This window comes from Pseudorasbora parva, chromosome 3, assembly GCF_024679245.1.
Source record: "Pseudorasbora parva isolate DD20220531a chromosome 3, ASM2467924v1, whole genome shotgun sequence".
Classification (NCBI taxonomy): Eukaryota; Metazoa; Chordata; class Actinopteri; order Cypriniformes; family Gobionidae; genus Pseudorasbora; species Pseudorasbora parva.
In genome coordinates, this window is record NC_090174.1 from 12,727,858 (window position 1) to 12,743,349 (window position 15,492).

The 15,492-nt window shown below is 39.0% G+C and overlaps 2 protein-coding genes across 2 annotated transcripts in view; one reads left to right on the top strand and one right to left on the bottom strand.

Moving 5' to 3' along the window:
• Positions 1-640: 640 nt before the first annotated feature.
• Positions 641-10,989, bottom strand: fdxacb1 (ferredoxin-fold anticodon binding domain containing 1). The gene is made up of 5 exons (XM_067437826.1): positions 10,131-10,989; positions 9,623-9,779; positions 9,267-9,470; positions 7,449-7,607; positions 641-2,361 (listed from the first exon to the last, which is right to left on the bottom strand). Exons 1-5 carry the CDS (start codon positions 10,303-10,305, stop codon positions 1,308-1,310), a joined length of 1,749 nt encoding a protein of 582 aa, XP_067293927.1. The 5' UTR covers positions 10,306-10,989; the 3' UTR covers positions 641-1,307.
• A 329-nt stretch (positions 10,990-11,318) lies between these two features.
• The window catches only part of gig2p (grass carp reovirus (GCRV)-induced gene 2p), a 5,003-nt gene continuing 829 nt past the window's right edge, over positions 11,319-15,492 (top strand). The window contains exons 1-2 of the mRNA XM_067437828.1: positions 11,319-14,710; positions 15,186-15,492. The exon at positions 15,186-15,492 is cut by the window's right edge and continues 829 nt beyond it. Of these exons, the coding sequence (XP_067293929.1) occupies positions 15,209-15,492 (284 nt within the window). The 5' untranslated portion in view covers positions 11,319-14,710; positions 15,186-15,208. The remainder of the gene's footprint in view (positions 14,711-15,185) is intronic.

A 15,492-nucleotide genomic window follows, 5' to 3' on the forward strand; every position in this document is an offset into this window, starting at 1 on the left:
GTAAACTTTTTATTTCATAAGTTATGAAGATAATATTGGAATAATGACACAGCGTATATTGCCCCTGGCAGTTTTTACTTTAACTGTAACTGCGCCGACAGAAGAATACATTTTTTTCTGAGATGATCATTACACTTTACAACAAATAAATAGCTAATATAATACTGTATTAGTTCTGGTGGCCATTAAGAGTTGCTATGGCTACAGTTAACACATTCCAGCTGCCGGAGAAAACAGCGTTGACATTTTTGATGCGGCAGACAAACTGCATGTCACAAAATCATGTCGGAATGACAAAAAAAGTGTGCTTGTAAACGTGGCTAGTGTCGTGCAAAAATGATTACTGTCCGTTACTGACTTGGAGGAGCGGTCGCGCGCAGTCCTACATCACCGGACTAAATCGCGGTGGAAACGCAGACAGTTGCAGGTTTGGGGGGAGAAAAGTTCCTGTAAAAAAAGTTCCTGGTACAAATTGTTCCGGGTAATTTTGGTGGAAACGGGGCTTTTGTAACAACGTCTTTAGTGCCTTTATGGGTCTTGAGAGAGGAAATGTCATTGCGGCCAATAGAGGCCTTTTGTGAGCCATCGGATTTCAACAAAAATATCTTCATATAAGCAGGTTTGTTAAGTTATTTGACAACAGCCATTATTTTTTAAAACCTGTTTAGTTGACGCTACTGCCAGACAAACAGAAATTACATACTTATAACAATACAATTTACAGTCACAAATTATCATAAACAAAACATTCCAGAAATATCACAGTATCAAATGCAGCTTCAGAGATATTGTAAACATACACGTGCCCTACGAATAACCTAGAAAAATATTTAAGTAAATTTTTCCAAAATGCATCAGATTAAATGATATGCAGATGTGCATCAATAATTATGCCTCCAAGTTGCTTAATTAAAATAGATCCCTAAACATGCTAAATTATTTAATATTAAACAACATGGAAAGTAACAGTTCTACTGAAATTTGTAAACATTTCTTTGATATCTCCCACAATATTAATAATGTAAAACTTGTATTAATTAGCATAAGCAATATTTAAACATAATAGGATTTTAAACACAGCAACAAAATAGTCCCTTTAGCTCAAATAGTTTGATATGTCAGTTTTAAATCAATGGAAATAATACCCAGTTTTATTTGCTATAATTTTAAATTGAACCACTCACTTTTGTGTATTTATAAAAAACTACAGAAAAAAATGTAGTCAAAATAAAGACACTTTAAACTCTTCTTTAAAAATTAAAATCTGAGAATATACATCCATTTGATCCTGTGTTGCCGAAACCTGTTCACCTCAGCGTGACCTGAAGGCGCAGGGGTAACAGTCTGCGGAGCTGATTCTGGAGTCCCAAGACCTGGCTGTGTGAGAGGGCGCGATCTGACGACTGATATGTCAGCCTATAGCAGAGGCTTGCGTGACCCATGTGTGGGTGTCGGAAGCGATCGACTAAGGCCACATTTTTAACAGAACCGCAAGAAGCCACTCGCACAAGTGCATGGAAGTCCAGTTCGTCATAGATTTCTGGGTCCATCCAGAAACTGACATCATGCGAATAGCTTGGTGGGTAAAGGGAGAAAGAACTGAAAGGTCCGAGAGGATTGAGCTCGAAAGGCTTAAGAAAGCGAGGATCGGCACTCCAAAGCAAGCGCCAGTCAGAAATGCCGAAAATCACCGTGGCTAAATGATCTAGATTTATTGAGATGGCAATTAACTGTAAATCTTCATCGAGGGCTGAAGAAAAAGAGGGTAGAGATGTGATCCGCCCAAACTTGGGAAGCATCTTTGAATTCATCCACACTTGCTTTTCGAGGCCTATTCGTGCCTCTTCAAAGGAGACGCCGTAAGCAGCGAGCAACGACCCCAAACAATCTTGGAAGCACTGAAGAGGATGGGATTCTGCAGGGAACATTCCTACCAAAAGAAGCTGGTGGAATGCAGGAGAACGGCTCAGGGAGATGGGAACTCTCTGAAAGACCAGGCCACTGACTGCATGAAGCGTACCAGGGCTGAAGTCTTCGTTCTGGGTGATCTCTTGGACATGCAGCAACAGAGACGGTCGAAGTGCATAGCTGCCAGTAAAGCTTTGTTGCTCATCCATAGACTCACAGTCGTTTTGCTCAGTTTCGCTTTGGTCAAATATATAGGTATCAGTAGGTTTAATCCAGTAGACGTCTGAGTGGGTCAGAGTCGAGTCACATGACTGAGGTGTTTCTGGCAGGCAGCTTACCAGTTCTGGGAAGTCCTCATTTATAGTGCATACAGGCCAGACTGACTTCAGCTCTCTCAGTAACTGCTCCTGGACCGTTTTTACTGGATGATGTGACTGCTGACCAAGGAAATTCCTGACAGGAAACACAAGAATCCAGTAAATTGATGTAAACAAATTAAATTTATGATGCAGAAGCTTTTAAGTGAACTGCCCATCTTTTTTTGTATGATGAGAGTGATAACAGATTTAAGTACGAGATCTTAGCTTGACAATGTCACCGTTACAGAAGTTTGTGGAGCATATCAATTATAAATAAATGCCATGATCACACGGTTGCCTCTAGATTTTGAATGTTCATTACCTTAAAAGGTTGTCTGGCTATCACCAGACCAAGCTCAATGTAAAATTGAACATTGGTCTGGGGAGTCTGCTCTGTATTTTCTACTGCACAAGAAGCGTGATCAACAAGCGTAATTCAAATGACTCAACATGCAATTGGATAGTCCTTCAACCAATCAGACCACAAGAGGCGTGCCCAACTGGCAATGACCCATCGCTTCTCTATCCGTCACTGTGTTAAACCTGCCAATAGCGCACCAGGTGGATTATTGAGTCTGTGATTGGTTGCAGTAGAAATAAATGAACAGGTTTCCAGATTGAGCTGCAGGGTGAAATCAAATCGCCGGCAGATCAGACTGGGTTTACCCAGTCTACCTTTTAGTTCATGTTAAAGAGTAGTTCATGCAAAACAGGAAATTCTGTCATTATTTACCTACACATGTTGTTCCAAAACCATATGACTTCTGCAAAAAAAGTATATTGGCTACCAACATTTTCATGTTAGTGATGATATCTATTAAAAGTCAAAAAAATAGAAATATTAACCCTTGTGCATAAGTTTAAAAAAGTTACACATACAGGGGCTGTTCATATAATTATAATATCATCAAATCTAATTCCATTCAAAAAGGGAAACTTGTATATTACATTCATTTATTACACACAGGCTGATATATTTCAAATGTTTATTTCTTTTCATTTTGATGATTATAATTGAAAACTAAGGAAAATCCCAAATTCAGCATCTCAGAAAATGTGATTATTATGAAAAGGTTCAATATTGAAGACACCTGGTGCCACACTCTAATCAGCTAATGACCTCAAAACACCTAAAAGGGCCTTTAAATGATCGCTCAGTCTAGTTCTGTAGGCTACCAATCATGGGGAAGACTGCTGACTTGACAATTGTCCAAAAGACTGTCACATGCCTGTCCTGTCTTGTGGACCGATTGGGTGGTTTAGTGAGGTCCATGTCATCTGCTGGTGTTGGTCCACTGTGTTTTCTGAGGTCAAAGGTCAACGCAGCCGCATGGCAGGAAGTTTTAGAGTTCTTCATGCTTCCTGCTGCTGACTAACTTTATGGAGATGCAGATTTAAATTTTCAACAGGACTTGGCACCTGTTCACAGTACCAAATCAACCAGTACCTGGTTTAAGGACCATGGTATCCCTGTTCTTAATTGGCCAGCAAACTCACCTGACCTTAACCCTATAGAAAATCTATGAGGTAGTGTGAAGAGGAAGATGCGATAAGCCAGACCCAACAATGCAGAAGAGCTGAAGGCCACTATCAGAGCAATCTGGGCTCTCATAACACCTGAGCAGTGCCACAGACTGATCGCCTCCATGCCACGCCGCATTACTGGAGTAATTGAGGCAATGGGAGCCCTAACTAAGTATTGAGTGCTGTACATGCTCATACTTTTCATGTTCATACTTTTCAGTTGGCCGAGATTTCAAAAAATCCTTTCTTAAGAAATATTACAAGTTTCTAAGATACTGAATTTGGGGTTTTCCTTAGCTTTCAGGTATAATCATCAAAATTAAAATAAATAAACATTTGAAATATATCGGTCTGTGTGTAATGAATGAATATAATATGCAAGTTAAACTTTTTGAATGGAATTAGTGAAATAAATCAATTTTTGATGATATTCTAATTATATGACCAGTACCTGTAGGTCCATTAGTTGTAAAAAATGAATATTGGGAGCACAGACTTAAGTTTGGCCTCCTTTTAAAAAAGACCCAAGGCTGCATTCATGTTATTACAAACATAATGTTATTAGAATTTCTATTTGAATATATTTTAAAATGTCATTTATTCCTGTGATGCAAAGCTGAATCAAGAAACATTTATGATTATTATCAATGTTGAAACAGTTGTGTAAAAAAAATTCTAGGCTTTTTTTATGAAAAGAAAGTTCAAAAGAACAGCATTTATCTGAAATATAAAACGTTTGCAACATTATAAATGTCTATACTGTTACTATAATGTCTGAAGGCTACGTCTGGATCGTATTCAGAAGGATGATCAAAACATGGAGTCGATCGCTTCAATCAAAACCCCCAAAGCTTTGCAGACCTATCCCTCGTCCTGGGTTGGTATTTCATTCGGTAACATTATGCAGTTTTGCAGCTGTTCAATTTAATGATCATGTTATTTTACATTTTGCACTTGTTTCTGCTACTCCGGTGTTTTGATCCAGAGATTCTGTACTCTTTCAGAAGATGCATAATAGCGCCTCCTACCATATAACAGTAAAAATATGAATTATTGGAAATCATTGGTGACAATTGATCTACGATCAACTTGCTTACGATGCTTTTGGGAAACGCAGCCTTGGATGTTTATGTTAATTTAAATCTGTTTGTTTTTCTCACTTTTTTATAAACTGCTATTTGTTGCTAATAAAAGTTGTTCATATTTTGTGCATGTTAATTTGTTATTGTTTCAGTATTAGTGTTTGGTATTTAGTTTCTGAACGGTTAAGGCAACGGTTTAGGCAAAGCCAACAGTTTGTTGACGCTGTCTGAGCCTTACGTCATAATTTTTTTATTTATACTTGGTATACGGTATTAACCGTATATTTTATATATATACGGTTAATACCGTATACCAAGATAAAATAGGGAGGAGGATTGACGGTATCAAAATTTGGATACTGCCCAAGCCTACCTCCATCCCGTTTAGGGGGAATAAGGTAATGGTGAAGTATCTGAATCACTAGTGCCACCTATGGTAGAAATGTGTAGAAATTTGTTTTTCGTGTGCATTTGTGTGCGTGTTTAAGGGTGCACTATGCAACTTTCTGTCCACTGGAGGTCGCCTGTTCAAAACAAAGGCGTATCTTGGGACATGTGGTCTACACCTTACACCTTACAGCCGGTAGAAAATAGGACTCGGGCAGAAATCACGTTCATGCATGCGGTTATTAACGTTACTGTAGTGTGAAGCACAGCAGGACAGAGTGTTGTGGAGATGAGCACGGCTGCTGGAGCGATTGTTACACAAATACCCCCCTCGCGAACACCGGGACTTTTATTAAAGTAACGGACACAGACGGACACAGTTGCCGGGTGCCCGCACTTCCACGTTTCCGGCCATTATTACAAGGTAAAGCAGCTCTGTTTATCAAATAAGATACATTTAAAGGGAGGGTGAAATGTTGTTTCATGCATACTGAGCTTTTTACACTGTTAAAGACTTGGATTCCCATCCTAAACATAGACAAAGTTTCAAAAACTAATGTTGGACGTTTGATGGAGTATTTCTGTGTCAAAAATACTCCTTCAGGTTTCGGAGAGTTTTTTTTCGAGTATGGGTCGATTTGACGTTAATAGAGCGGAAGGTCCTTGTATGGGCCGTATGGGCTCTTCTCCTGGTAAGGTGCGCGCGCGCATGACTAGAGCGAGAGAGGAAATGCACGCCCATAAACACTCTCTCAGGTGCAGATCTAGTCGCCCGTGAACACTTATGACGCGCGCCGTGCTCCACTTTATTCCTATGGGTGACAACAAGCGACTTCAACGCTTCAGCACAGCATTCCGGGAAGGCAGCGCTGCATTTGAACCGATTTGAACGCAGAAATGACGGGAAGCGTCACAATATCGCTTCAGTCGCGTCGCAAAGTGGATTTCCACGGTCACTGCTGTCACAGGACTTCACCAAATCATACCAAAGAAGTGTGTTTTTGACGGAGCGGTCCCAACGATAAAGGTTCGGTCCTGCTTTGGAAGCAGCCGGTGAGTAAAACTGCTTCAAATGTCTGTGCTGTTGGCTATCATCGCGTGAGTAAACATCAGTAAACGACACGATCTTCGTCATTCAAATGCACTAACGGTTACTCCATTGTTGTTCTATGTATAACATTACACTAGTCTGATGTGCAAAACCGTTTTGCTTGCTACTGCTAAGGTTTAGTCGCATACAATAGTCCATAAACCGAATCATGTCCTCATACACTGCGAGTAAAGATACACAAATGTTGACAGGCCACTAAATACAGTACATACCACAGAGACGGACGTCCTGCTGTTGCTTCCCCTGTTTAATTTATTTCAGCCTCCGAATGTGATTCTGGATCATATATCTATTAGCTGAGCTCGATAGCTATGGGGTTTCTCCACGCTAGAGGACGTCACCGCTTTGCGCGCTCGTCATTATTTAGCTCCGCCCACAAGATACGCCTCCAGGCACTCGTTTTTTTCCGGAAAGACTCGGTACAGCCTATATTTCTTTTATAAATATAATAAAACTAAAGACTTTTCGGAGATATGAAGGATGCAATACTACTCTATAGGTACGTAAGATTGACATGAGATTGACTGAAACTGAGTGTTTCACCCCCCCTTTAAGTGTGTTTAAAATGATGTTATGATGTTACTCTGAGCTTTCACTTGGCGCTGCTGTGACGTGTTCACACTGCTAAGAGTAAAGCGCTTCTGCCAAATAAAACCGAGGGTAACGCAGATATGACTAAATTGACAGGTGACTCCCTCAAACGCTATGCTGACACGTCCCGGTCCTTGGTTAAAATAGCAATTTTCTCACAATTTACAAATAGTTGAAAACATTTGGGATATTGTAAGTACTCAACTGAACAAAATATATAACACTGGCCGAGTGGTTTTTGGATATCTTACTGCAAAAATACTACATAGTGCACCTTTAATGTTAATACAATTTTATATCGTTTTTACACAGTGTTTCTTTACAAAGTGACATTGCCAACTACTGGCTGGCATGCATAACCCAGTGTTTTTAGAGCTGGGATTGTTTTGACAACATTGCCGCCTGTACGCAAAAAACTCAAAGAAAAACCTTTTAAACACACCGTTAGTTTTGTTATTATTCAGGAAGCAACAAGTCACCACTCACCTGTTCATATAGTTCCTCAACTCTGCCGGAAGCTCAAAACAAACTGTCTCCTTCCCTATGGTTTTCTCCATTTTCAGTTTCTCTGGCATGGTGTGCGGAAGACTCCGAGTGAAGATGTGTGTCAGAGCTCCCTCTACATGAAAACCTTTGTCTTGACTCCTAAGCAAAATAATTGCATTTATTAAATTTAAAAATTAATGTCATTACATAATCGTAACAGGACTGTTAAAAGTTCTTTATTCTAGAACTCAGCTGGGCTGGATGACATCATTTTTTGCAGAATTGCTTTATGAATTAAATGAACATGCATAGAATTTTCCTGTTATCACTGTAAAGCTTCTTTGAAACAATCTCTATTGTATGAAGCTTTATATACACTCACCTAAAGGATTATTAGGAACATCATACTAATACTGTTTTTAACTCCCTTTCACCTTCAGAACTGCCTTAATTCTACGTGGCGTTGATTCAACAAGGTGCTGAAAGCATGAAATGTTGGCCCATATTGATAGGATAGCATCTTGCAGTTGATGGAGATTTGTGGGATGCACATCCAGGACACGAAGCTTCCATTCCACCACATCCCAAAGATGCTCTATTGGGTTGAGATCTGGTGACTGTGGGGGCCATTTTAGTACAGTGAACTCATTGTCATATTCAATAAACCAATTTGAAATGATTCGAGCTTTGTGACATGGTGCATTATACTGTGGAAGTAACCATTAGAGGATGGGTATAAGGTGGTCATAAAGGGATGGACATGGTCAGAAACAATGCTCAGGTAGGCCGTGGCATTTAAACGTTGCCCAATTGGCACTAAGGGGCCTAAAGTGTGCCAAGAAAACATCCCCCACACCATTACACCACCACCACCAGCCTGCACAGTGGTAACAAGGCATGATAGATCCATGTTCTCATTCTGTTTACGCCAAATTCTGACTCTACCATCAGAATGTCTCAACAGAAATCGAGACTCATCAAACCAGGCAACATTTTTCCAGTCTTCAACTGTCCAATTTGGTGAGCTTGTGCAAATTGGTACCTGGTGGGGTCTTCTGCTGTTGTAGCCCATCCGCCTACAGGGTTGTGCGTGTTGTGGCTTCACAAATGCTTTGCTGCATACCTCGGTTGTAACGAGTGGTTATTATTTCAGTCAAAGTTGCTCTTCTCTCAGCTTAAATCTGTCGGCACATTGTCCTCTTACCTCTAGCATCAACAAGGCATTTTCGCCCACAGGACTGTCACATACTGGATGTTTTTCCCTTTTCACACCATTCTTTGTAAACTCTAGAAATGGTTGTGCGTGAAAATCCCAGTAACTGGGCAGATTGTGAAATGCTCAGACCGGTCCGTCTGGCACCAACAACCATGCCACGCTCAAAATCCATTCAGTTTGGAGTTCAGGAGATTGTCTTGACCAGGACCACACCCCTAAATGCATTGAAGCAACTGCCATGTGATTGGTTGATTAGATAATTGCATTAAAGAGAAATTGAACAGGTGTTCCTAATAATCCTTTAGGTGAGTGTCTTTATATGATCGTGATATGACTTATATGTAGTTAAATTATACACCACGCCAAATCTAATTTTAGCATGTGGTGTGCACTGCCGAGTCAAATGACATCTACCACTACCTCTCGTGACGTCTAATGGGTGGAGGGATAGAGTTATGGACAGGGTTAGGATGTGGTTAGATATTCTAGCTCCCCCCATTAGGCCCAAAGTACATTCAAAGAGGGGGAGCTGGACATCCCACTCCACCCGTAGCTCTGCAGTGAGCAACCTCTCCGTTTTAGTGGACTTGAAAGTTGTTTACCTGTAACCAGTACATCTGTAACCTTGATACGCTTCATAGTCAAAGGGACGAATTTCACTGAGAATTAGCCCAGCTTCTGCTGCCATGGCAACCACCTGCCAACTATTGTGCCATTCTCTCACTGGACTGTCACACGGGGTGCCGCCTTGACCATTGCACAAGGTGACGTGCACTTCTCCATTATCCTTCAGGACTGCAATGGCACTTGAAAAAAAAGCACAAAACATCAATCATACGTGAAATATGAAGACCTTGAAACTCTTGATCCCCTCAGTATTAACATTACATAACACTTGAAGTCAAGCTTATGTAACACCCTAATAAAGACCTCGTTGCCACAAGAGTGTCACACTCACCTTTGGAAAAATTTCAGCAACAGGATGCGGTTCTTCTTCACGCCACTTTTACGCCCACAGTGAGGGAAATTGAAAATCACACAGTCAAAAAGATGATGCTGGATGGCTTTGTGCTCCTTTAGGCATGTGCAATCCACTTCAAACAGAACAACTGATCCTGCAATGGGAATTGTTGGCAAAGGTTGTATTGAATTCAAGGCTTCTGCAGAATTATCATACAGAATTCAAGGAGGCTTTTAACCCTCCTCAGTCGTTTCATAGCAACCGGCTGTATAAATTTATGGACTTGGCTGCATGCAAATTCGGGGCTATAATACTTGATGTGTGGGAAGAATATGTCTCCTTGGAAATGTTTACATTAGCAGAAACAAAACTGTGGTGGGTATATGCTGAAATGAAAGAAATCGTACAAACTGCAACAAAGACGCAAGAAAATACTGCAGGAGTAAGAACATGAACACAAGACAGTCTTCGCAACATTATCAGAATAAATAATCACATCACCGACCTCTCTCACGGAGTCGCTGTATGTTTAATTCGGCTCCCTCCTGTCTACATGTTTGATTCTCGCTGTGAAAGCAAGTGGCGGTCACGCCGACCTCATCGCCTGCGTTCTCGCTCAAAGCTGCCGAGAAAGAGAAGTTGCCCTCCCCAACAAGTAGCACTTCGCGTGTCTTGGACATTTCCAGAAAAAAATCAAGTAAACAATCCAGAAAGCTGTCACATTAGTTGGAGACCCAAACTTTTCGATACATTTTGAGCAGGCTTTACGGCGTCCCGTTGACTACCGAGCTTGAACTGAGCGTGGAGAGCCTGGCGGGACAGTGAGGAGGATACAATGCGGCATTAACATGAGACCGCATGTCACCGTGACGCTCTGACATCTCTCGCGATACAGCTTGAAATCTAATTAAAATACCAAAGCTTTTAATGCCGGCGGTTGGGAGATAACGCTACACGACCAGGAGTGGTTTTAGGGCAGGTTTTCGCCCCTTTTACCTAAGATATAGTGTAACTGACAAAGATAAAGGTACAATGTCATAAGCTAGCGTGCAACAGCAGCAGTGAAGTTTCGTTCCCCGAGGAATGCCGCATAATGGAAAACAACCTTCTGCCTCCGTAAACAAGAACACTGGTTGCTATGAGATACGCAGCGAGCTCATGTCCACTTTGTAACGCTAGTAAAACAAATATATTGTAACGTTATGTGTCCTGAGTTAGCAGCCCTGTAAAAAAAAAGCAAGAACACAAACGCAATAAAAAAATTATGACGAGACGATTTCTCCTACCAGCTGTACATTTTTCAACATAGATATTTTTTAATATTTTATAACCAAAATATTAATGTAGCCTACTGTCATGTTCTAGTTCCCCCCATGTGTTAGCACTAGCACGCAGTGGCTGTGTTGCCAGATATTGCTAAAACAAATAGTTAGTTGCAGTATTACCAAATTATTGGACATTGAATTTTAACGATTGTTTGTAGAGGGCATGAAGGCTGCATTTATGATACACTGCATGTCTTGATGCATATCTCTGATTTGGTGACTATTTTTTTTTTTTTTTTTTTTTTTGAATAACCGCTTAGCATCATCTTTTAAAAGCGGCCATAGCCTATCCGATATTTGCATTTACACTGTACACGAAACAGCCAAGACGTTCTTAACCGGCGGTGACGCCTAGGCTAAGTAAAACGGCGCAATATGCAATGGACGCAGATAAAATGGTTAGCCGATGTTTTGCTGTCTGCACTTTTCCACACATATTTAAAGGTCAGCAAAACATTTCTCTCGTAAGGCGGAGAAAAAGAGGAGAGCCTTTGACAGGGTTGCCAGGTTTCAACAACAAAACCTGCCAAATTGTTGCAACTCAAAACTGTGTTTAAAGTAGCCCAATCCTACAGGAAAACTGCGGACTTGGCAACACTGGCCTTTGATCACAGTTTGTGTCCACCTGAGTTGACGTCATTCGCCTCCGTCCTTTTTTTCAATGACGCACGACTCGCATTTACTGGGGAATATCCGATCGGACTGCTTACACCGCAGACGCAAATGCACGTATCCGATTCATATCGGATTAGGCCTGAATCGGATCTGAGGATATCGGAATTCATGCGTTTTTTTACTGCTTATACTTTCACATGCCATATCCGATCTGGGCCACATGAGAGGAAAAATTTGGAATTGGGTCACTTGAATCATGCAGTGTTGGGACCGAAGAGACAAACATCGTTTTCTCGGACAGAACGAAAGTATAGGCAGTGATGAATACAAACTGCATGGCACGTATTAGTTAAAGATACATTAAGACATGTTTAAAAAAAAGAAAGAAAGAAAGAATAAAAATAAGAAGGGTCTCTTCGTTGTTCTTCTACTAAGGTCTCATTATTCTAACATGTATCAGGCATTTTAAATTTTTATACAACCCAGTGATGGAAAGTAATTGCAAATTATAGCTATATATTTTTTAAATTCAGAAAAGTAAGTTTTCATCTTCAAATGCTTTTGGTGTCCTGAATTAACTCATTTGCCATGATAATGACTTTGAAAGGGTGTGTTTTATTAGGGTAAGTTTTTTATTCAAAACAGAAGTATTGATTGGCTCTTTAGATACATTTTTATGTTTTTTTTTTATTTATTTATTTTATTTTTTTTGTATAAGAGGATGTATGTTATTTTGCTATGTCCCAGACACTGCTTATTAAATTTGAATCAAAGTCAAATCATAAAAAAAATATATTTTACTATTAATATTTTGTTAAATAAAATATTACTCTCAAATTGAGTGTATTGATCATTTTTAATAAAGACAATATTGTTATTTAATAAAAAAGAAGAATTTGTCCATGTCCCTTGAATGATTGTCCACCATGTCGTATTGCGGAATCTGCCCGTTTAAGAAAAGGCCATCTCCATTAGTGACATCAGATTTGTTTTTAATCTCTTCAGTGGTGGGAATTTCAACTGCTGAGTTGAGTAGCTGCTTACTTTACAACTGAACACAATTTAAAAATTTATTTTTATTATGAGTTTGCTTACTTGTTTTGCCAAAGGTTAACACCATGCCACCTGTCTGCATAAAATATAGTCTACTAGAAGTAAAATACAATATTTTCAAAGAATGTAAGTGTATTAAATATACCAAATTCTCTTCAACAACCAGACTAACTTTTTAGCTAGTCACAGATTGTTGTGCTGATATGTTAATTAAAGCTTAAGATGTCCCCCCTGTTGGCCCCTTAGACTCGATAGGGTGGACATACACATGACAGGGTGGACATAGCATTCATTTTAGTTAATTTATAGAAATGTTATATTACATTTTATAAAACATCTGCTGTAGATAATATTTTGTAATTTAAAAACAAAACAAAATCATTGTTGTTCTCAGGGCATGCCTCTGAGTGCGGCAGAAAGTGCACGGCGATACAGAAAACGCTGGGATGCAAACCAAGAACTCAGAGAGGCATACCTTATAAGAAAGAAAAGGAGAGATTGAGGAACGATATAAATACAGGGAAGAAAATAGAGGTCACTTTTAATGACCTCAGAGAGAGGAAACGTTCACAAAGGAAATAATGGAAGGAGGCAAAGAAAGCTGCCAGAGCTAAAGCCAGGACAATAGTGGCATTGCAGATTCCTCCTCCAACTCCAGAACCACTGGAGCTAGACTGTCCACCACAGCTATGTCCCTCAAGGTTATCACGTAGTATGGACATAAGGAAATGAACATAACTCTAATTATTTATTATTAATTTATGAATTAGTCACCTATTATAATATATATACTTACAAAATAGCTTCCCTGGCAATAGTTGAATAATTTAGTTAGAGATGAAATAGGCCTAATGAACAGTGATTGGCCGAAAAACCTGACAATAATTTATGTAGTCTATAGGCAACACCTTCGAGGAGAACGGAGTCGAGAAAGAAGACAATTATGAAAGAATTGAAAAAGTTAAAAGTAAAACTGGCAAAAAATAAGAGAAAAGGAGAAAAATATTTTGTTATGTTTTTGTTGTGTTATGCTTTATGTGTCCACCCTGTCGTGTGCTCATCCACCCTGTCATCTTTAATTTAAAATAATAATTCAGTCATACTTTAATCCAGTGTGCAAACATGCAAACAAAAAACTGCGTCCAAATATATATTTTTTGTATAATATAAAATTCATGTGCGAATTATATGAGTTTCTTTTAAAACACAAGATTTACGTAAAATATTTTTTGTATTTATACCTTTCAAAAAGTATCATTTGCATCTTAATATTGCACTGAAAATGTATTTAACAGTAATATATATGTCCATGACATGGTGGACATATCTATGGTTTATGCTCTGAAAAATGGCACATAGGCTAATTATCTCAAAAAATGTGTGGGAGCTCAGATAATATATTTCATATATACTGTGCCTATATTTATGACATGACTGGTATGGCGAATGGCAAATGATAATCCAAATGTATGAGTATTGTGAGGTTTGAAAGGCACTCTCTGGTGATATTGACCCTCCTATCAAAAGTGGGCAGTGAATGAATCTTTGTCTCACACCAATAAAACATATTTCCCAGAAAATATTTGAAAATATTTTTCCTTTTTTTCGGATAGTAAGGAGGTTGATCGGAACACTTTTCCATTGTAAAAAGCCGTGTTCTGACATTAGTGGGTTACACTAACTGCTATTATTGACCAATTTAATGAAAGTGAAATTCGCTTATTTTAAGCGGACATGGCAACGCCACTGGTCACCACGTTTATGCGTAAGATCGCTTCTGGCCAATGAAATAGTATTTTATATAATGAAGGCGGGTCTACACTGTTTGATTGACGTATCATATTAATTTCGCTTTAAAAAAGTTTGAGCATTTTAAAGAATAAAATAAATGCATGGTGAACTAGCTACATTGTTTGATATCCCTTGCTATATATTTTTTTTTTGTTTAAAGAGGAAATATATTTTACTCCCCCAGCAAAACAGGAAGACGGCTTCAAGAAGAACTGAAAGTGAAAGATTCCTGAGTAGGCTGTAACCAAATAAGACAGTTTAGACTCGGCATTTCTTCTTCACTAGCGAGAAGTATTTTAAGGTAGGTTACCTGTGTTTTCCTTTTATAATAATATAAGCTATAACACATCGAGAAAACAAAATCTTATATTTTATACGAACTTGGCGGAAATGCTGACATGGGGTACTATAAATATATGCACACAATTTATTTTACCTAAAGAACTCGCCTAAAGAACTGACTGTACATTAGGATTTAAAGATTTGGACAAGATTTTAGTTTCATTTTTAATGTTTGTGATGTTTGGCATAGTTGCTAGAAATGCTTATTTATTATTATTAATTGCTTTTTAAATTTAGACCTCAATAAAGTCTGTTAATTAAACTGTATTATATTAACAAATAAGTTGGACTGGGAAGTTATTATTTAGTTTTGTTGACTTTATTAGTTTTATAGAAAATAGTAGGCTAATAAAGATTGAGCAGATGTGTCCAAACATTTGACTGATAGTGTCAAGCAATTTATTATTATTATTATTATTTGATTTTTTCCACAGGAAATCCTTCTTTTTTTTTTTAAATGGCATCCATCCCATTCTTTGGCTGGGAGGCATTCTATGATGAAGATCGTCATCTTCAGGCAAACCAGGAAGCCAAATCAGGCAGATACTATACGATGTATCACGGCACATCTGTGCAACAAGCTCGTCTGATCATAAAAACTGGATTCCAGCAATCAGCAGATGGAATGCTGGGACCTGGAGTTTATGTGAGCCGTGACCAGAAGAAAGCAGAGCGCTATCCTCTGAGATCCCCACCTACTGACAGAGTAGTGCTTAAATTAAGCGTCAACTGTGGAAAAGT